This window comes from Ostrinia nubilalis, chromosome 12 (genome assembly GCF_963855985.1).
Source record: "Ostrinia nubilalis chromosome 12, ilOstNubi1.1, whole genome shotgun sequence".
Classification (NCBI taxonomy): Eukaryota; Metazoa; Arthropoda; class Insecta; order Lepidoptera; family Crambidae; genus Ostrinia; species Ostrinia nubilalis.
The window spans coordinates 1,944,243-1,969,903 of NC_087099.1; the positions used below are offsets into that span (position 1 = coordinate 1,944,243).

Consider the following 25,661-nt stretch of genomic DNA (forward strand, 5'->3'; position numbering starts at 1 on the left):
TAGATCTCAAATACCCGACGCACAGTGGAGCTACGGCTTTGGTGCCATAGTAACAAATGCTAAGGCAGACGTATTCTGTCAGAATACAGCACTTTTTTTTGTTGGCCGGCACTTTTGATTTTGGACCAAAAATATATGAAACGTGGATGATGTCCTTTATTTGTAAGAGTGAAAACAGTCTACGAGTATACATGACGTCTTTTATACAACTTTGAACTTACTTAGGACTTCGTATTAATATTTATAAACATACAACAAAGTATAAATATACAAATTTTGCTTTATAGAATGCTCATATAATTCTTAATTAACTTAGAAATAATTAAGAAAATAAACAAAATATACAGGTATAGTATAATATACATTCATATAGTTTGTCTTTCACTTTGACTTGTTTAATTTAAGAGCAAACTTGTCGTAAATATTTATCACGAACTGAGAACTTAATTAAAAGCTAACAACTCGAAGGAAATTAACAATAAAGGGAAATTCAAAACAACAATCTTGTACAGAAATAGGAACGTCTTCAGCATTCTCCAAGAGTTTCATAAGTCCTCAGTCATGAAATCAGGACTGGCATATTACGGGCGTTCTACTAAATTTCACAGTTCATTATTCAAATTCGTCCCCATAATGTTCATTGTCTCGAAATCAACAGGTAAAAATAACGGCATGTTTCAGCAATTCGGACGAGCGTGGAGCATTCGCTCTGTCTCCGGGGATTTTTCTTTTTCTATTTTAGCTGAAAATATTTTCCGCAACAAGGAATTTTACATCAGTTGTAATAAATTGTGTGGAGCGAATCAGCGGATGAAACGCAGCTGGAGCTAAGCGAATGCGATGACATAAATCTGTGTTGAGTTTCAGCTAAAATTTTTGACAAAAGGGTACTTTTATACTACATGGAAGTTATGAAAAATATGAATCAGGCCTCAAGTGAAACTAAGGCTGAGTTGCACCATCTTACTTTGACAGTAAGTATAACGATAACCGGTGTTTTTTGTATGGAGTTTGACAGATTTTTGACGTTTTTCAAAGTTGAAGTAAAATGGTGCACGATGGTGTGACCCAGCCTAAGTTTGTGTAGACAAAATCCTAAGTTATTGCAATGTAGCAAAGTAGTAGGTATATGAAATAGGGGCTCTATTAAATCGATACCACGAAGGTATATAAAGATATCGATAAACGTGGAAACGATTCTCGCAACTCCTAATTCCGTGCGATAAGTGTTTCTCGCTAACACTCCCAAATGACTTTGGACATCTCTACCTGAAGACGCGATAAGTTTTCGGAACGTCTTCAAATTAAAGTAGTCCCCTATGTGTGTCAGTTTGGCAATTCGAAGCGTTTACATAAGGTTGAGCGAGTGAATAGTTTATTATAGGTACAGCGTTTAACTCAATCAGTGCTTGAGTAGGAGCGGTACGAGAGGGAGACAATGACATATCATGACGTCACAGAGCATACAAATCTGAAGGCGATTTTAGGTCTCGCTGACGTTTGACCGTCACAAAAACACTCCCGTGCCACTCCCATAACTGAGGCACTGACTCAGTTAAGCTCCACAGTACAAGTACCTACATACAGGTTGTGGTTTTGTTAAACAACACCCATCTCAGGGGTGGCGATACACATGAAAGTAATTACAAGAAAAATATAAATAAAATGTTAACTAATTACTTTATTAGTAAGAAACCTTGTTCAAACGTCTCCTAAAACTTTCGAGACGGTGCTTGTCACCGCTCGCACCAACCCCGCATACCCCGCTACACCACCGAGCACATGCGGCCGCCGCCCCGTGAGAGCGGGGGGACTGACCGATAGCTCGTCCGCGTAATAATAAAATTTTCCTGATGTCATGGATTTTTCAATGATAAGGTATTTTTTTATATTTTTTTTGGCATCAGTGTCGTGCATACTACCACTTCTGAGATGGGCGTTGTTTAACAAAACCACATCCTGTATGTAGGTACAGCTAGTAATTTTGGTCTGGTCGTTCCAGCCCTTAAAAAATATAGCTTTTCACGCTACCTTCAGTGTGCAGCGCCCTTTTATGCATTTACATGACGCGAGTAGTCGTTTACGACATTTCAACGGGGACAAATCATTCTGTATGCGGAGTTTCGTTGAACGTAGGAATTCATTGGAGTTGTCAAAGTGCGTACATCCATCTTCGGCCCGTTTGAAATATGAGTGTTTCGTGTTTTACAAATGAGAAACGGTGAATTGGAAGTGGAAGGAGATAAGTTTTATTACGGATGCAGTTTGCAAGGTTTTGATTTAGGGAAATTTATTTTTCGGAGCAAATGGCCTTGCTTGGTTTGGTCACAATTTCTTTTTTGTATACCTAAGTAGTTAGTATTTTTATATTAAGCCTTACTAAAGGATTTGTATCCTGTATAGTACAACGTGGTCCGCAAGGATTACCTAATTAGTCAGAAGCTATTCTGTAAAGGAAATTATGTAGACAAGGCGAAGTTAAATGTTAATTTGTATTTATATGGGGCGTGGAACATGTGATAATGGTTGCTTAGTTCACGTTAGTCGTATTATCAACTGGTACTGTGGCAGCTATTTTTTGTGATATTATGATAACTGGTATAAAGTATTTCACTACTGTTTCACTTACATCAACGTTGATCCCGGCGAAGGGAAATATTTTAGTCGCCGGCGTCTCAGTGGGCGAATATCTGTAGAACTCGTGGCGCCCTCTGTACCATTTGACGGAGTACAGAGGCGCGTCCGTCAGCTCGTACAGGCACGCCAGAGTTGCGTCCGACCCCCGCTGGACGACTGGCGGGGATATCCGCAACTCTATGGCGCGGAGACCGCCTACACCTGGAAGGGAAGGTTGAATGAGATCTGGAAGTAATAAGGAACAAATATACAATGTTAAGACTTAGGCTGAGTTGCACAATCTAACTTTGACCGTAACTTTAACGATAACCGGTGTTTTTTGTATGGAGTTTGACAGATTTTTGACGTTTGTCAAAGTTAAAGTAAGATGGTGCAACCCAGCCTTAGAATGTTGGATTAGGGCGCCTTCAAATTAGAGGCGTACTACGGTAACAAACGCTTATGATAGTGCATGGCGCTGCAACTGCGCTTCTTTAAAATATTTAAAAACTAGTAGTGGTGCTGCAAGCGAACTACAGCGCCACTTTAATTTAAAGGCTATTATGTACGACCATTTCAGGATTATCTAACTCTCTTTAAAAATACCTCATCAATTTTGCAATCAAATTTACCTCAGTTTTGTAATATGCAATTTATGTTTTATGCAATTCAGTTTGTCACACTAATCCTAAAACGAAGCTCGTAACCAGATTCAAACTCAAACATAAGTCAAACCTGTGATTGCCAGAATTTCATTTTAAACGTTTATTCTTAATACAGTGTTTACTTGGTCTAATACAGACTCTAGTTATCACTTTAGAATGTGGCAAATGCTTTGTAAACCGCAACTCTGTGGCCTCCCAACCATCGACCGCGAAGCAGATGTAAGGCTAAGAACCCATGGCGCGATATTCACCCGCGCCCGCGGCGGTTGTGGAATTGCGGTTTTATTTCAAAACTCACGGGACCGGTTATTTGCGCGGTTACGCAGCCGCCGATCATCGCCCGCAAACGTGGCGGGCAATAATCGCAAGACAGGCGGTTGCAAGACGGATAGTTAAGTCACTGGTACAAAATGGTCGCCCGCCAATCGATCGCAGAGCGCGCGGGCGAAAACCGCAGAGGCTGCGGTTACCGAGGCCGGTGCGATTCTACTAGTTGCCCGCCGGTGCAGCGGGACCCGCATACAACCGCGCACACTGCGGGCGCAAACCGCTTCATGAGTTGTGCATTAATTTTTACATAAGTATCTGCATTCTACAGAAGCTGCGGGCCCGCAACCGCCACGGGCGCGGGCGAAAATCTCGCCGTGAGTCCTTAGCCTAAGTTAACAAACCTCTTGACCTGAAATTTGAGGATTGTGCCCTAAATTTCGGACGCCTTACAAGATTTCGAAAGTTTAATTAAATTATTCGCACACCTAAACGTTTCCCGCTGCTTGTTTGGTACGTTGTAATGATTAAATTGCTCACAATGTGGGAGATATTATGAAATATTCATTTTTGTATTTGGGGCATTGTTAGGCCTAAAAATAAAAATTTGATATTTAATAAAATACACCATCCAATTACTTATGTATCGAAATTTTCCTTCAATAAAATATAATATTGGGCTCGAGTCTTGTTCTTTCAGGAGGTGATGGGATTATTTTTCATCCACAATAAATAAAGAAGAAGAAATTTGCAGAAGTATTTTGCATATTTTAAAGTTAAAACTTCCGCACAGTGAAGGCCATAAAAACGTTGTCTGACCGTGGAGTCATAGAATTATGTGATTGGAAATAAGACCCATGAGTGGTTCAGTCATAGCACACGTCGTTAGGGGAATAAAGAAAAAGCTTGAGATTCCAAAGTATTCAGTTAAGGGCATTTAGTAAAAAAAATCCGTTTATCGCTGACTTCTTAATGCTTTGTTATTACATTATCAAGTCAGTATAAGACACAAATGTGTCACAATTAATTTTTGTGTCACGAAAAGCCACATCTCGTCACTTCGCAGTGCGTCACAAATTGTCGCTTTACCCCACTCACCTGCGAATCAGGCATATTGTCTGAAATTGCTGAGGTTTCTGGCACATTTTTCTCTTAGTAAATGCCTTTTTCTTACAATGCGGATTTCGGATTCTCGGGATGCGGATTTCGTCCGCATGCGGGCTGCCCGGATTTCATTATTTCATAAGTCATGTTTTATCTATTGCGCCAGCTACATACACGCAACTAGCCTTTGAAATCGTTGGCATCCTTTTAAACTAAGACTCTACTCATGATACATATTCATGGAATTTACTATATACCGTGAGTAGAGTCTTAGTTTAAAAAGATGCCAACGATTTAATAGTCACCCTGTATGCACGCTACATATTAGAGAGACCAGTGGCCTAATTCACGTATTTTGAAACAGTCAAAATATCGTTGACGTTTAGAAGTCGTCCTATTGAAAAACAGTCCATCCGTATTGAATTGACGTGTCATTTCGATAGAACGATTACTCAATAGGATCGCAACTCAGCTATTTGTCACTTGACGTTTAATCACTGGCACCAAACTTCAAAATAAGTAATAGGTGAATACCGCGGAGGCATGATCGAATACGGATAATAATTACCTTTTTAAAAAAATAAAACCGACTTCAAATGCGTGAACACAAAAAAAAACTAAAAATTAAAAATATTGCTTATAAAAAAGTTCATCCCCAATTTTCCACCCTTAGGGGTGAAATATTTTCTTCAAATTCGCATGAAACCACCCTTTTGATCATACCTATTCAACAAAAAAATAATCGTTCAAATTGATTTATAATCGGCGGAGATATTGCGTATAAAAAAGTTCATCCCCAATTTTCCACCCTTGGGGGTTGTTTTTTCTATTATTAAATTTAAATGGGACCACCCTTGAGGTATTACCTATACGCCGAAAAAAGATTTGTTCAAATCGGTTCATAATTGGCGGAGTTATCGCGTAACAAACATAGAAAAAAAAAAAAAAAAAAAACATACGGGTCGAATTGAGAACCTCCTCCTTTTTTGAAGTCGGTTGAAAACGAAATCGAAACAAAATCGGGCGATTAATACCTGAATACGAAAAGTGACAAATCGCTTGCATGTCGTTGAAGTTTTGATACGTAAATTATGCCACAGATCCGCACGCGTGCCGCAATCCGCAACACCAGGAAAAAGGCGCTAAATGTTCCCTCTAAACAGACTTCATGGCCATCCTAACGGAAAAGAAACGTCGTTTGTCCCTTGTAATAAGGATTAATTGTAAAACGGGCGCGGCTTATTTTTTTACATTCCAGTGGACTGGCCTTTGTTTCGGGGTCGACACTGTTTGGGCGCAAATGGATGATGCCGTGATTAAGTGCAGTGACCTCTTGCTGCTTTTCACAAGCAAATTGGGTCCGCAAAGACTTTTGCCTTACCGATTACGGTACCAAAGCCGGATTTATATTTATCTGACGTTAGAAGTAGGTAGTAGGTAGTAATCGTTTTACAAAATGTTAAGTTCAATTTTAAGGTCATGAAAATCGGTTGTGTTTTCTGACGTGTGGCGTCGACGTATCAGAACAGCGATTTTCGGTGGTTGGCTTATCGATTAAACCTAGGCGCAGATCACCAACTTTCAATCGGTGTAATGTTCGCACTTTCATACATCTCCATACTGATTAACAGCCCGACCCAACTATCGGCTAACTATAAGTAAAATTTTATAAAAAAAAAAAACCGACTCCAAAAAACCTACATTAAAAAGTAGAAAAATAATTACTAATTACCTAGGTACTTATTTATTAGGACGAATTATTAATATTTATGTAGGTATTCCATGATTGATACTTCTGGAGTCGGTGCCAAGATTATGAAACATGTAAAGTTTGCCTGCACCGACTCCAAAAGTATCAATCATGGTATACCTACATAAATATTAATAATTCGTCGTAATTAATAAGTACCTAGGTAATTAGTAATTATTTTTCTACTTTTTAATGTAGGTTTTTTGGAGTCGGTTTTTTTTTTTTTATAAAATTTTACTTATTTCTTGCTTTTTAGTTAACTAATTATTACATTGATGTTACCACTGAAGGTAGGCAGTACATTGAGACCATATATTCTTCATGTCTAGTGTAAAATAATATTCCCTACAAAATACAGGTTATCATATAGGAAACCTAAAAAGACCTTAAACCGTCAGCCCACCTTAAAAACATGAAAAAATACAACTGTTGGTCTATTTAGGACGCTATTTGGATCAAATATGTAATTGCTCAATAATGAATAATAAATAAAAAAAATAAATAAAAAAAAATTGTACTTATAATATTTAAAGAATTATCCTACAACTCCTAAGCATTAAGAAGTTGTACCTACCATGACCAGTTTTTCTTCAAATTCGCATGAAACCACCCTTTTGATAATACCTATTCAACAAAAAAATAATCGTTCAAATTGGTTCATAATCGGCGGAGATATTGCGTATAAAAAGTTCATCCCCAATTTTCCACCCTTGGGGGTGAAATATTTTCTTCAAATTCGCATGAAACCACTCTTTTGATAATACCTATTCAACAAAAAAAGAATCGTTCAAATTGGTTTATAATCGGCGGAGATATTACGTATAAAAAAGTTCATCCCCAATTTTCCACCCTTGGGGGTTGTTTTTTTATTATTAAATTTAAATGGGACCACCCTTGAGGTATTACCTATACGCCGAAAAAAGATTTGTTCAAATCGATTCATAATTGGCGGAGTTATCGCGTAACAAACATAGAAAAAAAAAACATACGGGTCGAATTGAGAACCTCCTCCTTTTTTTGAAGTCGGTTGAAAAGCCGACTTTTGTCTGCGCCTAGGCTAAGCAAAGGTGATGACATAACATTTCACAGAATTTCCCAATAAATACGAGTATTTTTGTAGCCAACTGAAGTGTCTTCAAACAATATCAAGGTCATCCATAAAGCGGTTCTCTTTTACACAAGCACCAAACCTTTTGTACATAATATACAGAACCCGAATGATAAAAAATATGAACAATAATCCCCCGGGGAAACTTTGTAAGAATTATCCAGGGCAAGACTCTCTTTGTTTGAGTTTCTTTCGTTAGCAGCTACCTAGCTACTTAGGGGCTGCGCAAACTCAGATACATTTTTTATTATAATATTAGAATAGGTGTATCTAAATCTAAATCACCCCCATGTATGTTCTAGGATTTTGCTTAGTTTTGGAGATAGAGCTAATTTTGTGATTTATCCTTATCCTCACCTATGGTTGGTTTTAATTAGACATAGGACCTTAAGTCAAGTAAGTCAATGCGCTGGATACAGGCCGCTGTCAACTGGTCATTGTGGAAATCATTGGGAGAGGCTTATGTTCAGGAGTGGACGTCCTATGACTAAAATGATGATGATGATGCCGGAATCACTTAACATCAGGTGCGATTGTGGTCAAATACCTGCCTTGTTATGCATAAAAAAATAAATTAAAAAAACCACTGTCGAATTCCGAATCAAATTACGCATAACCACATTTTAATATAACTTCCAAAGCATTTTGTAATAAAAACACAATAAGGATTATCACATAGACGGATTACATTTGCCGTAATAGTACGAGCTTTTAATTTACATACTAAAAAGTTTCGGGTACACAAACTGTTTCATAATTTCAACGAATTGTTACAAAGGCTAGTCGGAATATTTATGTATGTTTGGGGTTATTTAAATGGATGTTGAAACTTTGTTCATTTCGGACGTTTTAAAAAAGGTTAACATTTTTATACAGCAGGTATTTGAAAGTATTTCAAAATGTAAAATGTACACGTTAGATAGGTATAATGAGGAAGAAACAAATAACTATCTTCAAAATCAATATCATTATTATGAAAGTTGTACATAATTCTGTGAGAGTGCGTTGTAACTAAAGTTATTAATTATTATCATAGTTCCGTAAGCTTAATTTATGTTATACTCGATATCAAATTTTGCTCATTACAAACTACGTAGGTAGGTTCAATTTATTGTAAATATACAGGGTGTCCCAGAATGGGTGAATCAAACTGCTAGGGGAGGTAGCTCTACTAATGTACTATCCCTAAAAAATATGAAAAAAAAAATTGATTTGGATTTTTTTTAAATAAAGTGCTCTAAACTCGATATCTAGTCAGCGATCATGTACAATTATATTTATAAAAAGAAAAGTACAAATGAACTCCAAACGCAGCAATTATAGTCAGATACTTATGCAAAGCTGATTTATTTTCACTTTTTCAAAATCAATTTTTTTGTGTCGGAAAGGAAGAAACGTTGTCGTCTGTTTTATTTTGGCACAGAGATACTAATTACAGTTGGGAAAGTAACAATCTATTTGTCAAAAAACTTACAAGAATGATAAAAAAATGCTTTTGGTAAGAAACGTCGTAATTTTTTATTAGAGAACGTACGACAAATACTTTCTAGCAATAAACTTGAATGCCGAATTTTTCATATATTTTATGGATAGTACATTAGTAGCGCTACCTCCCTTAGCAGTTTGATTAACCCATTCTGCCACACCTCGTATATACTGTTAATTATGAAAAATCTAAAACGTTAAAATAGCGGTATCGTTATAGCCAATGAGCTGCTGTCATAGTGACATTAACGTATTGTCAATGTCACGCTAGCATCAAACGTCAGAATAGAGGGACGCGCGGAGACGACTCCGCGCGCTTTTGTGCTAAGTGATGAATTGTATCTAAAATAAGGCAATATAATGTGAAAGATGAGTATCCAGTGTTTTATTTATGAGAATAGATCGACCGGCCTTTAATAGTTCAGAAGTGAGATCTGAAACCTATGACAGTAACGTGATTTCAAAGTGTTCCAGGTGACCAATGCTTCGTGTTATTTGTCACGAATATTAACATAAAACGCCCACGATTCTATGATTATAATGGAATATGATGAAGAGAGAATGTCATGGAAACACGCTGACAACTGTGTGAGATGCAGAAAAGTATTTATGTACGAGAAATGATGGACTCGAATGATGAAGATGCTCCTTCCGTAACTTGGCTTGTGGTCACGTAAGTGGTGAACAATTTGACTAACGATGGCCCCAGAGCAGGTACGATTTATTATTATTATCGATTATTCCAACAACAACAATATTAACACATTTCCTTTTGAGCAAAATAATGCATGGAAGTGAATGAAGCATCAAATGTTATAGGTATTGTCAGTCTTTACTGATAATGTCAGGAATGTGTGTGAAAGCTATTGTATGTGCTCACTTTAATTTCAATGCCAAATAAGTTATTTTAGTAAAGCAAATTAAATTGCACGGTGTTCATTTGTTCATGTTAACATTCTGCGAAGAATAACCTGTTGAGATTCAAAATCTATAAAGAATAGATAGAATATGGTCAGATAAATTAAATAAGTTTGGTAATCATGCCCGAGTAAGCTCTTGGCATTATTTTGGAGAACAATTAATAATTACTTTTATTCAAGTAAATTGAAGCTAAGGTCTGTGTTGTGTAAACCAGTTTTAGTATCATGATGTTTCTTTCTTGATGTTGAGCACTATAAGATGAGATAAAATCTATTAATTAGCTTAATTTGTAAATTGAAATTAAGTAAAGCAGCCAGTTATGCCGTTGAACATGTGGTGTATTTTTGGTACTCTAATAGTGATTGATACTTCAATTATTGGGAAACATAATTATTATTATGTTACATGATGCTATATTTTGAGTAAAGATAATGTTAATATTAGACTTTTACAACTTATCAATTAATTTCTGCTGCCAGTAGTGATTTGGGTTGTATCACTAAAACTGAAAATTAGTGTGGATGACCAAAATTTATCCAATTATGATATTACATAAAAGATATAGAATGTGGTACATTAAAGGTATTCTTGTGTACCAGCCATTATTGTTATTCTCGCATGGTGAAAATGATTTTAATCTTGAGGTTATCTGTTAGCTGTTTAATAAAAAGGTTACTGGTTGTAGCATGTTGTGTGTGCATATTTTTAGATTTGACTTGAGTTTTAGATGTGGTGACTTATCTGTCTGCGGGTTGGCCCTGTGGTGAGCAAATCAGTCAAGCACAATACCTGAGTGAAGCTGAACACTGAACAAGGGTACTTCACATAAGTGATTTGGAGTTGGACAGAAGGTAATGCAATACAAAAGGGCATCAGCTGTGATATTTGCTGTGTGAAAATGTAATACAAAAGGAATCAGCTGTGATATTTGGTGAGTTGAATTAATGTTTTATTGCAAGGGTTGAGCTGAGACTAGCAGTGCCACTGCGGCTTGGTTGTTTAACTGTGCTTATTCTTGTCATTGGCATGAAATTGCATACAATTAACTTGAGTGTGAACAGATTGTAATAATGAATTGGCTACAGTCTACTGCTAGACTTTAGAACTTCCCAACTGCCGCTAACAGCCTTAAGCAAAAAGTTATTTAAAGTACTTGGGTATTTCTTGTGAATGCTTTGAGGATGGTAACTTCATTGAAGTATTTGCAATTGTGCTGTTACCTAAGATAAACAAGAAGTTTATTTTGATAAGCTGTATTTACCTATAAAGACACATCTTTTGGTCTTGTCATCATTGCATGCATTACTTGTTTATGTAAAGTTGTGTTGTTGGTAGATCTTTGTCAATAAATAATAAATAATAATAATAATAAAGTTGCATTTGTGTGTGGAGCAACTTCGTGTTCACCCAAACACAATGTTAAGCATCAAAATGTTTCACTTGCATTGTTTTGTTGTCAGTGATGATTTATGTAGTTGTGTTATTCATCTTAATATTTTGATAATGTTGTGGTTATGGGAATGGTTTGAAAATAATAATAATAATGTATATGATGTACTTGTACACCAGTGGACATTGTCATGAAGCTGGGCGGACATTGTCATTCTGCGTGAGATGTCCTGATATCTGTGTGAGGAGAACATGTGGCACGACATGACAAGCTATGTGGAATGGCCTAATCTGTGTGGGTTTAAAGTGAAAATGTTCAAAGAACCCTAACTAATCCCATAAATCATTTAGGATGATGACATTAGATGTACTGTATGATGGTGTATAGATGTACTGTATGATGATTTCTTGTGTCAGCAGAGCCGAAAGTAGTCAGCGTGCAAAGGTGCGTGGAGTGCAGCGCGCCTAGCGGCGCCAGCTGCAGGTGCCCGCGCGTGGGCGGCGGTGGCGGCTCAAGCGCGGCGGGCCGCAGCGGCGCGACAGCCAGCTCGGTGCAGGGCGGCGTGGCGCGCGGCGCGGTCGGCATGCGGCTGCTCCTGCCGCGTGTCCACCGGGTGCCACCAGCTGTGTGTAACATGTTATGACAAGCTATGTGAGACATGTCGTGACAAGCTGTGTGGGATGTCTGTGTGACATCAGGAATTGTGAAGATGTCGTGCCTTGTGTGGGAGACATCATGAACTATGGACATGTGACATTGTCATGAAACTATGTGGATATTGTCATTCTGTGTGGGATGTCTGTGTGACATCATGAACTATGTTTGGCGCGGTTAGCGCTGATGCTTCGCGCAGCAGCGCGTTCAGCGCGCGCGCTTCGGGCAGCAGCGAGGTCAGCGCGAGCGCTTCGGGCAGCAGCGCGGTCAGCGCGAGCGCTTCCGGCAGCAGCGCGGGCGCTTCGGGCAACAGCAGCGCGGTCAGCGCGCGTGCATCGGGCAGCAGCGCGCACAGCGCGGGCGCTTCGGGCAGCAGCGCGGTCAGCGCGCGTGCATCGGGCAGCAGCAGCGCGGTCAGCGCCAGCAGCGGCAACGGCTCGCGCTCGGCGCGCAGCAGGTCGCGCGCCAGCGAGTGCGCAAGCAGGCGGTGCAGCCGGGCGAGTCGGCGCGCCACGAGCGGCGCCAGCGCGGCGAGCGCAGCGTGGTGCGCGGCGCGGTCGGCGCAGCAGGAGTCCAGCAGGTGCCGCGCGTGCAGCAAGAACGCGCGGGCGGAGCCGGTGCGCGCGTGGTGGAGCAGCAGGGCGCGCGTGTGGTGCGCGAATGGTGGTGGAGATGGCAGAGTGGACCTAGCAAGGTGCACAGCGGATCCCAATACGAGGCGTCAAGTGTGCCTTGGGTAGAGAAGACCTTCGAGGGCGAAGGAATTGCAGGAAGGCCGAACTGTTAATTATGAAAAATCTAAAACGTTAAAATAGCGGTATCGTTATAGCCAATGAGCTGCTGTCATAGTGACATTAACGTATTGTCAATGTCACGCTAGCATCAAACGTCAGAATAGAGGGACGCGCGGAGACGACTCCGCGCGCTTTTGTGCTAAGTGATGAATTGTATCTAAAATAAGGCAATATAATGTGAAAGATGAGTATCCAGTGTTTTATTTATGAGAATAGATCGACCGGCCTTTAATAATACCTTTGACAATAAATCATTTAAGTGCATTGTCGAGAGTTTTTCTGAAGAATATTATTTAGCCTAGGTGCAGACCACCTACTTTTAGTTGGCCGATAGTTGGGCCCGATTCTAATTTGTTTGAAGAATCGGCCGATATCAAATCGGTGTAATCTGCACTTGTACATGGCCATACTGATTAACAGCCGACCCAACTATTGGCTTACTAAAAGTCGGTGGTCTAGGCCTAGGTTAAAAGTGCTATTTTGCGACAAATAATTGGATTGTACAATCGCTACAAACCAAACATTTTTTCACAATTCTCAGAATCAAAAACCGTGTAGGACGTCCCTTATTGATATTCTACACACTTCTTTTTCCAAGAATCGTTGAATAACAGTCCCCACGCTATAGCCTCACGTTAAAACCTTTGCAAATTAAACAAAGCTAACATCTGAAAATACAAACAAATCGTTATACTTCAGCGGAGTGAATCCGAAGCCACCTGTGCCCTAGGGACGAGGGTTACCACCTGTCCGGGTATTATAGGACACGAGTTCGGACTTTTTTATTTCATTGCCTCTAGCGCAGATAACTTAACGTCATGGATTTTTTCAACTAGTTTAGCATGGATCTAAAATAAGAGTATATTGCTGTAAGCCTTTCGAAGCATCATAGTGGTTTTACATAAAGTATGCTCAATGTGGGAATCGTCGATCCGATAATAATATGTAAGAGCCTATGCACACGGCGTTTTTTAAGCACGCCGTCGACGCGCGTTTGTAGCGATACCTACACTACACGCGAAAGTTGGACTCAATCTGTGGAAAAAACTTTTGTAGGAAAAAAGCGCGCATCGTTTGCGCGTTTCAAATAGGTACGCCATAGGGCCGAGTATAAAAAAAGACTGAATACTGTAAAAACATCCTCTGAGTTAGGATCTCGAAGGATGTTTTTACAGTATTAATTACCATTAGTTTTACCGTTTAAAAGGCTATTCCCTGTTTATGGTAGCAATTTTTAACGTCATAGGTATTTTGGATCCTTATATTATCCGATAAAATGGTCACCCCCTACTAGGGATGAGCTTCTTTTAATGGAATTCTTCGGCCATATTTTCTTTTGAGAACAAAATCATTCACTTTAAGGCGTTTTTTGTTACTTCGATTTTATGTTGAACCTCATTGCGATAAATGGATGTGATCTGAATGTCTAGTAGTGTGACATTGATTCAGAGGGTATTTGATTTACTTAGAAAGAAGAGAAACTGAAGAATTTGTATGTTTGTTTGGTTTTTAATGCGCTAATCTCAGGAACCACTAGACCATTTGGGATTGATACTTCATTTATTATGGATGGCTATTTAAGTAACATACTTTTTTAATAACTAGGCTTTATAACACCATGCTACGACCAAAGGAGCGGAGCGAAATTTTGAAAGAACGGGGAAAATATTCAAACTATTTTCAAGTTAGCAAAGTCGCGGGCACAGCTAGTTCTATATAAAAATACCCAATGACACAAATAGATACGTCAAAGTTAGCTAAGGCATTACTTAGTAAACTTTTTGTTTTCTTAACTAAGTTAGTAATGTCAAAGGCAAAATAAAATGGAAAGAATAACGATATCGTCGTAACTTCATCAGAGACGAAGTTATTTAAAGGAAAAAGTTACAAAACAACTTAGGTTTCTAACATATTTTGTTTCTTAATGAATTGTTTTTTTTTAACATTTTTGTGTTATTCAAGACTTTACTACATAGTGATATCAACGCACAGCTCAATCCACTGGACGGATCGGGCTGAAAGGCATGCAGGTAGATGTCATGACGTAGACATCCGCTAAGAAAGGATTTTACGAAACTCCACCCCTAAGGGGGTAAAACGGGATCCACGCGTACGAAGTCGCGAGCGGCCGCTAGTTATTATTATAAAGCAAAGTCGCTTTCCTGTCTGTCTTTCCATGTATGCTTAGATCAGAAATACGTAACGGAATTTGATTTTTTTAATAGATAGAGTGATTCAAGAGGAAGGTTTTTAAGTAACATTGTACCTGTGCGAAGCAGGGGCGCGTCGCTAGTTTATAGTAAGTTGTCTGTTCAAAATACCTGAGTCAATTAACCACAACGTGAACACATTCATAGTGATGGACGTGTCTCTACCGAGTGACGCCAGCGACTGACGGACTGACACTCTTCACTTGACACGTGACTGAAACTTGACACGTGACTGAATAAGTTGTACACTATTGTGGTAGACCTACTTCCAAAGCTAAGCGTCCACATGTCGGTATCGTACGCATCGGACGTATCGCACGCAACGGATCGTAGTATTATTTATAATATGGAAACTCATATAAGTGCGTGCACCTGTCCGCATCGTACGCATCGCACATCCGATACGATGTGTTTCGTACGATGCGTCCGTTGCGTACGATACCGACAAGTGGACGCTTAGCTTAACACAACATATCACAAATGAAGTTACCTGGCCTATCTAAGACGAAAGCACATCAAGATAAAACTGTGGCATAATATTATTAAGGCTGGGTTGCGTCACCTTACTTTAACTTTGACAAATGTCAAAAATCTGTCAAACTCCATATAAAAAACACCGGTTATCGTTATAGTTACGGTCAAAGTTAGGTGGTGTAACTCAGACTTAGTTTAGAAAGGTGCTCTATTGCAAAAAATATTTATAGCCTGATGTCCAGACAGCACTGTACCTGTTTTGGTACAATAGATGTAGGTATATTAAGAGAAATCAAATGATAAACTACGTGATAAATTTTCAACGTTGTTTTTAGAATCACAAAGATTATTTTGCTTTACTTTTATCCAGCAAAGAAAGCACCTAGATTGACGTAAACTTCGATAATGTTCCTGACTTTCAACTGGTATTTTATCGCAGACTTTTCCCTCAATATTGCAGTTATAGATCGTATCTCAGAACCATGTTCACGATAATAACCCAACTCTGGTAGCTTAGAAAGTTGCTAAAGAATTTTCTTAGGAAAATATCGTATAATCTAGTGGGTTTATTTGAAATAGCCGGCCAAAGTACAGGCGACAGCGTAGCAGCGATTTTTTCACCTTTCACTATGAATTAACGTTCAAAATCGCTTATCTATTTCTTTATTTCGAATTAGTTTGTGCCGTTGACTGTCCCGTATTCTATTAAGGGCTGATTTTTTAATCCTCAAATAAGTTTTATCTGAAGAATAAGTTTGGCACATTGACAGTTCCAGAATGGGAAATATGTCAATATGTCAATTTTATTCTTCAGTTAAAAGTTATCCGACGATTGAAAAATCAGCCCTAAGGCAAACTAGATCAGGACAAGATTCATTAATAATTTATGTCTAATTGGATTTCTTTCGACTCTATCCCGAAAGTTCCTTATAAGGAACATTGACCTAGTTTAGTTTAACTGCTTTGGATGGCCGTTTGGTTGTGTGGAACTGTAATCAATAGCTAGTCAGCTTGTCTGGTTTTTGGCTAGCCAAAAGCAAATACAATAAAGATAAATAAAAACATTAGATCCCAAAAGATAAGGAAACATTTAAATAACATCTTAAGAGCTACTTTTTTGTGAATTATTTTGAAGTAGGCATATTTAGCAAGTCTTGATCAAAGAAAGATAATTAATTTTGTTTCATTTCTTCCATTACCTATCATAATTGGTCTAAACAATGACTTTGTCTTAGAAAGAGAGCAAAATCTTGATATTAGCTAGGTACCTACTTAAATAAAAAAGCCTTATCATTCATTAGGACACATAATTATAATGTTTTAAAATTGAATTAAAATTAATAGTAGGTAGCTACCACTGAATTGAATTCTGGACTTGTTCGTAGAGGGATTATTTACCGTCTATCACTTAATTAAATTAATAAAAAGGCCAAGCATACTTAAAGTAAACCCCTACCCTTTGGTACATACATAACCAAATCTATTACACCAGCCCCTTTATTATTTCAAAGAAAACTGCGGAATTGCGAAGATAAAAAACGCTTAAGCAGCATTGTACTAATTGACGTGGTCGCTAATTACGGGCCCTTCGTTCTTAGGAGAGAAAGGGACAGAGATAGAGTTAGAGCAGTGCCTTGTTTAGGTTGTGATAGGTTTTACTAAACTGTGCCAATATTTTTTCAAGAAAATAGAAGCTGCAAAATAAGCCCGTAGCTTCGGCAGTGGGGATTCAAGTTTGTTGCTGGAAAGTATTTGTTGTACGTTCTCTAATAAAAAAATACGACGATTCTTACCAAAAGCATTTTTTCATCATTCTTGTAAGTTTTTTGACAAATAGATTGTTACTTTCCCAACTGTATTTAGTATCTCTGTGCCAAAATACAAACAGACGACAACGTTTCTTCCTTTCCTATCAAATTCAATTCTTTATTAGTATGTAGGCCCTTTTCGGAGAACTTATACCTACATATTCCGAATATAACTTGCTTTACCACCATTTTGGAATAACATAAGGGCTGGTTCTTAGATGAGACTCATGTCCGTTTTCACCATCAATCCCTAATTTTTAAGTGACCCCTATGGTAACACATAACAGGAATTTTGTTTTCACTTTCATTTAGTCACTTTTGTCAGCGTCTTAAATAATATCTAAAATAGTAAGACACGGGTCTTAACGCGATGTATAATAATGAGTTACATTATGTACTCACGGCTAGACATTTCGGCTGCTACAACTTCTACTGTCGTGGTCACAACTTATTTACGTGGTCTTAATATTTTAATTGAAATGGAACGCGAAAGTTTAAAATCTTATCTTATAATATCGACAAGTTTTGTATTTACTTACCTACAACATCTAGTCGTGCTGTAGATATTGAGTGAGGGTAGGACGGCGCGTTGAGTATCACCTCGCAGCTGTAGTTCCCACTCAAACTGGTCCCCACCCTGACGAGGATTACGTGCGTCTCGTTCGATCTTAACCTCTGTGAAAGAGACGGCATGATCAGTATTTGATGTTCAAGAAATTCAAGATTTTCCTCGAGCGGTCAACTTCGATTTTTCTAAGAAAATAGATTGCCTGTCTTAAACGATGTTATTCCAAGTATTTACAACTATTAAATACTTCAGGAAGGTAAAATTTGTTTTCACAAACATTATTTTATGACAAAAGCGGAACTTAATAAACTTCAATCAATCTCCGCTATCGCTACAGACAATCAAAAATCATTTTTAGCCGACTTTTTGTCGGCCTATAGTTGGGCCCGAATCTAATTTGTATGACATCGAAATCGGTGTAATGTGCGCACTTCCATACATGCCCATACTGATTAACTAAACTATCGGCCAACTAAAAGTCGTTGGTCTGCGCCTAAGCTTACTCAGATTATGGCCCGAACCGCCAGACTAAGTGACAATCGTGACAAATTCAGTTTCGCAATCGCTTCACGGAGCAAATTAAATACGTAAAAAAATTAAACGAGGCGATCAAGTAATTCACGCCCGTATTCACAAACATTACTATGAGGTCTCTCAGACATGTTCGCGTGGACGCACAGGGTGACCCACGAACCAATCACAGAGCTCTATTCAACGCTCTGCGTTCGATTTGCTGCTTCACTTAAGTAAGCATCGTTTGCGAATACGGGCGTTAGTCTATTGCGAAAGTTACTAATTTAAACTATCACTGGACCCGCAAAAAAAATAATCAATAGAACATAGGAGGAGTTCGAAGTTAATGTTCGACTGACTGATAAAAGACGGAAAGGTGGACAGACGACATCGTAAAGGTAGTAGGAAGGCGCTGGACGCAAGCCGCTACCAACCGGGCGATATCGAAAGCATTGAGGAGGCCTATGTTCAGCAGTGGATGTCATGTGGCTGAGATGATAATGATGTTAATTTATAAAATGGTTTCATCATCACCACCATCATTTCAGCCACAGGACGTCCACTGCTGAACATAGACCTCCCCCAATGACTTCCACATCCACATCGCACGGTTGGTAGAGGCCTGCATCCAGCGCCTTCCTGCTACCTTTATCAGGTGGTCGGTCCACCTTGTGGGTAACACCACGATAAAATGGTTTACTTACATCAATCTTAATTCCACTAACAGGAAATACTCTAGTCGACGGCGACTCCAGCGGCGAGTATCTGTAGAACTCCTGCGCCCCCTTGTACCACTTTACCGAATAGACACCGTAATCGTGGTGGTTCTGGTATATACAGTCCATAGTCACGTTCCTCCCTTTCTGAACGACACGCGGCGTGATCTGCAGTTGCTCAGTACGGAGGCCGCCCGCTTCTGCGAACAAATGAGAAGAAGCTTAATTTGGTTACGCTTAAAAATTGTTTTGTTCATTTCTTTATTTGATAAGGGTTATTAGGTTATCTTGATTTTAAGGCATATTTTAGGTGAGTTAATTTTGCGGTTATTAGAGACTTCAATCTGTTTGTTATTTCATAAAAGATGTTTTCGGAATCAGAGAAAAGTATTTTTCTTTTATTTTCTTTTAACAGAAAACTAGTGCCAGATTATATTAGCGTCAGACATAGCTAAATGGAATCAATGCTGCTACGAGTATAGCTTAACGTGCTTTTCGAGATCCTAAGACTGAGGAGGGATCTAGATCTGATTACATAAGGTTTTTTCTCTATAACCTGACCTAACCAAAGCTCCCGGGTCGAAAGCTCTCCAACACAAATCATGGAGGTTATAAAAGAAAACAAGTTTACGATAGCAATTTCAGATTGTAATACCTACATTACTGTCTTTAATTTACCTTTTGCAAAAAAATATGAACGTTAATCAAATATTAACACCAAATTACCACAGCTATTTCCCTTCTCAGCTCATCACATAAGCGTACCGTTATTTTTCAATATCAAAAACTCAAACAAGCTGTTCATCAATTTCCAAAATCCAGCATTTTTAGCTAGCAGAGAAGTTAATATCACTCGATCAAAATTGCAAAACCAAAACTGTATTGCACTAAAACTGGGCAAAATGAAAGTGGGCACTTATGAAACCTTGACGAGAAACGAAATTAATGCATCAAACGGTAGCCTTGATGAAAAAAACATTATTGAGTAAGCTTGTTTGATCGGAGTATTTCGAACTGGTATTAAAAGTAACTATTAAAATTTAATTGGATATTTTTGCAATGGGATAGGTGTACCTATAATCACACAAAGAGAAAATCCTTGTGTCTTAGGAATCAGGTTCGAATCTTTTAACAAGTTATTTCAAATTCCACATGTTAGAACACATTTAAGTTCCCCTAAAATTCAAATAAGTAATAATTATGATGGCCTCAAAACCATATCCAAAATGAACATATAGTGACATACCTAAGTAGAAAATATTATGATGATCATTAATTTATTTGCACAAACAAAAATTTTTTACGTAAAACCACGACATACAATTATTGTTAATCTCATTCTTTCGAATAAATCATAATATATCAATGATGGAATCACCAAAAAATAATAGACCGTCCAACAGAAAGAACCAAGAAAATGAACAGCAAGCAATTGAGTGCGCGAATAAATCCACTAGCAAATAACATATATCTTGGGAATCAAACCAGTTATCTTGGCAGACGACGGCCTGAAAAACGTATTAATCCTTGCTAATAAATAACGTCGCCGCCAAAAACCCGGGTACAAAGCCACTTGGAACGGGCTATCATTAGCGAATCGCCCCACAGTAATCTGCCTTAAGAATAATCCGCTATAAAATGTATTAGAGACCGTTTCGGCTACTTCTATCTTGTAAATGAGTTTCTGAAGTGGGTTATTTTTAGAATCATCCATACAATAAAAGATCTCTGACATTGAACAACTTCTTATAAAAAAGGTAGATCCACTACAATCACTACATCGACACTAATGCCCGTACTCACAAAAAATGCTTGCTTAAGTAAAGCAGCAAATCGAACGCACAGCGTTGAATAGAGTTCTGTGATTGCACCCTGTGCGTCCACGCGCACTGTGAAACCTCATAGTAATAATCATAACCACACCACACAACACAACACCACACCACACCATACACACATACTGGGTTGCTAAATTTAATTTAACTTTACCATAATTTAAAAAAAAATCGAGGAATTATGTATTCTGTGATTGGTTCGTGTGTCACCCTGTGCGTCCACGCGCACTCTGAGACCTCAAAGTAATGTTTGTGAATACGGGCGTAAGTACGAATAATGGCATATCAAGATTAACACGACTCATATCTTCTAAAGTTAGTTTATTTTGGTGTGCTGACGGCTCTACATACGGATAAACTGCTAAAGCAATGCTTTGGTTTAGGAAAATGGATTTTCTATTGATATTTAATGGTTATATTGTATGCGATTTGAGTTTCAAAGTATTATATTCCATACTTGAGCTTAGAATTATAATTCAAGCCTTATATTCAATAGCCACTTGGACATTTTCCTTTAGCATAATGATATACTCAAACCTTTTTACATTAGTCGTTTTTATTCCCACAGTATTTAGTAGGTTTTCCTAGCATGTGCGAAAAACAAATTATGTTTAAAATTGTTATTAGAACCCATAACAATATTTTTATCCTCACGCGATAATGGCAGACATTTGCCTATTTGTTCAATGTCTCCTGCACCTGCGATAACTAGCTGTAAAGTTTGCGTAAGTAGTTTACAGTGAAAAGTAACTACCATTTTGTCCAAAGCGTTATAAGTAAGCATGGAAGGTTGTAAAATGGTGGACATGACACATTTTCCGAGAAATAAACTAATTTTAGAGCAGTGTTGGTATCATTGGTCAGACAGAGAAATTAAGACGGTGCGTAAATTAGGAGAGTGGTTATACCTACTAAACATAGAGTTTCATTTTTTTAGAGAAATCACCTGATGGTATATGATTACCGTCGCCCATAGACATCCACAGGCTCGAAGGATATAAATAAGCTCTCTTCTTGAGAAATTTGTAGGTCGATTGTAGACATAAAATAAATAACCCAAAAAATAATAACTACCCTTTAAGATCCATATTCTCGCCATCTAGATCTACGTATGTCAATAGTCCGTAGCCAGAGTTAAGACAACACATACTGAATGTGCCAAAATATTTGGACAGCAGTGTTTCTTGGACCGGTAAAATTGATATCCACTCTAGACGTTAGGCGATTGCCAGTTTGCCAGTTATGCGGTTTGCACAACTAGAATAACCCTAAGGCCTTGTAGAACTTCCTTTGTGTATTTCGTCAAGATTGGTTAGACTCAAATTTTACTAACATTGTAAATCTATTGTTTTCTACTCAGAGTAAATAGACACAATTCTTCTCAATGTTTTACGTAAATATTTGATCCTTTTAGTGTCCTAGCATTGGAGAGTTAAAATCAATTTTATTGTCCGTAAAAAGACGATTTCACAAAGCCGTCGTGCGGCCCAATTGAGCCATGTAAAAAGAGGTAAATCCAATCTTCGTTTTTAAAACCAACACTATAGAAAAAAATACAAAGAATTGACTGACAAGTTGACAGACAAATGTTGCAACTAAGTTTTCTCTTAATTCCTCCTTAGGAGAAAACTTAGTTGCAGCATACGAGTAAGAAACAAAGGGATATCTAAATATTAATTCATGTACTGTAACAAAGATATTTAGCATCAGCTGGAGCTAAAATTAACATTCCATTGTTAAGCTAAAGCCTATCATTTAATTCACATTTCTAAGCCACATTGCGGTGTTTTGGATCCCCGAAGCTTGGTATATTACGGCAGAGGTCCTATTCTGAATAATGTTTCCATATTTTCGTCCGACTGTCGCTCTCTTTCATCACATCTAAAGGTGTGTGACGAAGACAGATATAGCAATAAATACAGAATTTGTTTAGAATCGAGGCCTCCCTTCGAATATACTTCAGTTGATGTAGAATGGCTTCAATCGCTGCTGTAAGCACCTTTCAAGAGATTGGAAACTTGAGTTATCAAAGTGAAGGCGCAATGAAATTGAGATGAAAGTGAAGAAAAAGGAGTCGTTATTCAATGGAAATAATTTGACGTTATGATTACGCTTCGTAATAGGAATAGGATATGAGATTGTTCCCGGGAGCATTTGTTTTGATTTTTTGTAAAATAAACAAAACTGTTTTGTGTCACAAATATTGGTTAACTCAGTCTATATGTTACGGTTAATGTGATAAATTGAAAATTATTAATAATAACCGGTTATTATGAATAATTACCGACAGTCGCGGTAAAAGTGATAAATTAATCACGTTTAACAGTGATTATTTAATAATTCAACCTTAGTACTAACAAATTTCATAAAAAAGAACAACATCTTGTGTACGTGCTCGTGTACAGCCAAACTTTTGAACGTTTTGATATCATATATTAATATAATTTGGCATAATGAGTTTGGAATGTTTCTTGCATAATATTACTTTTCCAGGATGCCTATAACATAATGTTTTGATTTAAAGTGAAAAATAGGTTAAGGTGCGGCGGGGGTGGCCCTTGGGCCAACCCCTAAGCCGCCTATTTAGTTTTATACACACATAAATGACCTCATATTAATCACATTTACCAAATCATGCGGTAATTATTCATAATAACAGGCGATTATTCATAATTTTCACATTTATCACTTTGACCGTAACATATACTTAGTCGGGTCATAAGTTCTGTCACATGTTTATAGTGAAATAAATGATACTATATTTGTTTTTACGGTAATCATTTATATACCAATAGAAAGGTACTAAAACAAAGATTTTATGCTTATAATAAATATTTCAAATTTTCCTCGCAATTATGAATACAAGGGTTCAAACTGCGGGGTCAGTGGTCTCTAGAAACACGAGCGAGTTTCGTATCAATATCGGCGGCTGGTTTAATACAGGATGCCTTGAGGCACTCCAAAACAGTATGACGCATAGAGCAGGCCTTCCTCTCCAAATGTTGCCATATTTTGTAATCCAACGGATTAGAGTCTGGACTGGATGAGGGCCAGACTTCGTGCCGGCTGAGGTCAATTTTACGCCCTACGAGCGGGTTTTGCGCGCTTTTCGCTCTATGAGCTGGCTCAGAATCCTGCTGGAACTCCCAGTGTCTGTTATTGGGCATGATATGTGAAAAAGGTTCCATAAGCTTTGTGAGAACTGAATTTTGATACAGAATGGCATTCGTTTTTATGCCTTTCATGCAAAAATCGCAGAATCGCTAAAATCAAGTGGCAGTGGGCGGGGCACATAGCTCGAAGAGCTGATGGCCGCTGGGGCAGGAAAGTTCTTGAGTGGCGACCACGAGCTGGAAGACGTAGCGTGGGCAGGCCTCCCACTAGGTGGACCGACGATCTGGTGAAGGTCGCGGGAAGTACCTGGATGCAAGCGGCGCAGGACCGGTCTTTGTGGAAGTCCTTGGGGGAGGCCTTTGTCCAGCAGTGGACGTCTTTCGGCTGAAACGAACGAACGAACATGCAAAAAATACCTCAAAAAAGCCCAAATTTGAGACAAACCTTGAGTGACGATAAAAGCTGGCCTAGCTGGACAGCCGAAATTAAGCTGGTGCTTATTCATTGATGTACGCATCCAACTTACCATTTTGATTTTTTATAACTCTCTTCCATGGTAAAAAAAAAATTCGAAAAAAACTTTTCAAGGTACTTTTTTCCCGCGTACCGCTTAAGCAAAATGTGGGATTTCTTCAATCTCAGGTCTTTTAAACGCGCATCCAAGTGATTTTTGATTTTCATTAAAAAATCCTCCTTTCATTAAAATCCTTTTTTTTTTCATTAAAAAAATGAGTCCTGGTTACTTGAATAAAGAATCATTTATTATTTATTATTATTAAAAAAGTTTGAAGCCTTGAGTCTTCATAAATACCAATTTCACCCTGGTTCTGCTAAAGCCTACGTCTAGGGCAGGCAAAGTCTGCTAACGCATGGAATTTTTTTGAGTTCGCGCCTTCGCAGCTTTTAACACTGCTGGAGTCCTAACCGTGCAAGGACAATTACTTTTGTTTTGTGTCTTCTACACTTAAAACTTAATTATATCGTCTGATGAAACGATAAATGTAAAATTGATATTTAATTAAATTTTTTCAGCACATCGAAAATCTGCTTGGGCGCGTAACCGCACCAATGCAGCGTGACAACTGCTGTTCAGTCTTCTTTATGCGTCCACTACATATTTAAAAACAAATAAAATTCAAAACAGTGCACATTTTTAATTTCGTTAAATATTCTAAATTCTAATTCAATAAATATTTTTGAGACCTTCATTCAAAATTCAAAAGTTATGATCATGTGACAGAACTTATGACCAGACTAGATATACTATCCTAGGTTTAGGTTTAACTGTCGCAGATATGATATGAACTGATAGGATGGGATATTACTTTTATTTTGAGGTGGACTTAATGTAGCTGCAAATTGTTAGCCTAAATAACTTGTTCTTTTGAAAAACTAGAATTGAAAATGGTAATTACGTAGACAAAGACAAATCTGAAAGTTTCACAACATTCCTTTTGTACCCAATTATATCACAAAATGCAGTTTACTTTTGTATGGCCATAAATATCCGAGTCGTGCTAAGTCCGTACCGATATAGAGCGATCGTGTCTTATTTGCCCAGCGTCCACCTGCTCCATGTATTTTAGCGATGTCTTCTTGTTTTAACGCTAATCACAAAGTAAGGAAAGCAGCGATTTTAAAGGCTTATTTATAGGATTCCTTTGGATGA

At 38.1% G+C, this 25,661-nt stretch overlaps 1 protein-coding gene across 1 annotated transcript in view; it reads right to left on the minus strand.

Annotated features, from left to right (window-relative positions):
* The window catches only part of LOC135076772 (uncharacterized), a 109,425-nt gene that overhangs the window by 29,345 nt on the left and 54,419 nt on the right, over positions 1 to 25,661 (minus strand). Inside the window, exons 2-4 of the mRNA XM_063971199.1 lie at positions 19,032 to 19,243; positions 17,786 to 17,921; positions 2,630 to 2,838 (exon numbers count right to left, since the gene is read on the minus strand). Coding sequence (XP_063827269.1) covers positions 2,630 to 2,838; positions 17,786 to 17,921; positions 19,032 to 19,243 — 557 coding nt within the window. The remainder of the gene's footprint in view (positions 1 to 2,629; positions 2,839 to 17,785; positions 17,922 to 19,031; positions 19,244 to 25,661) is intronic.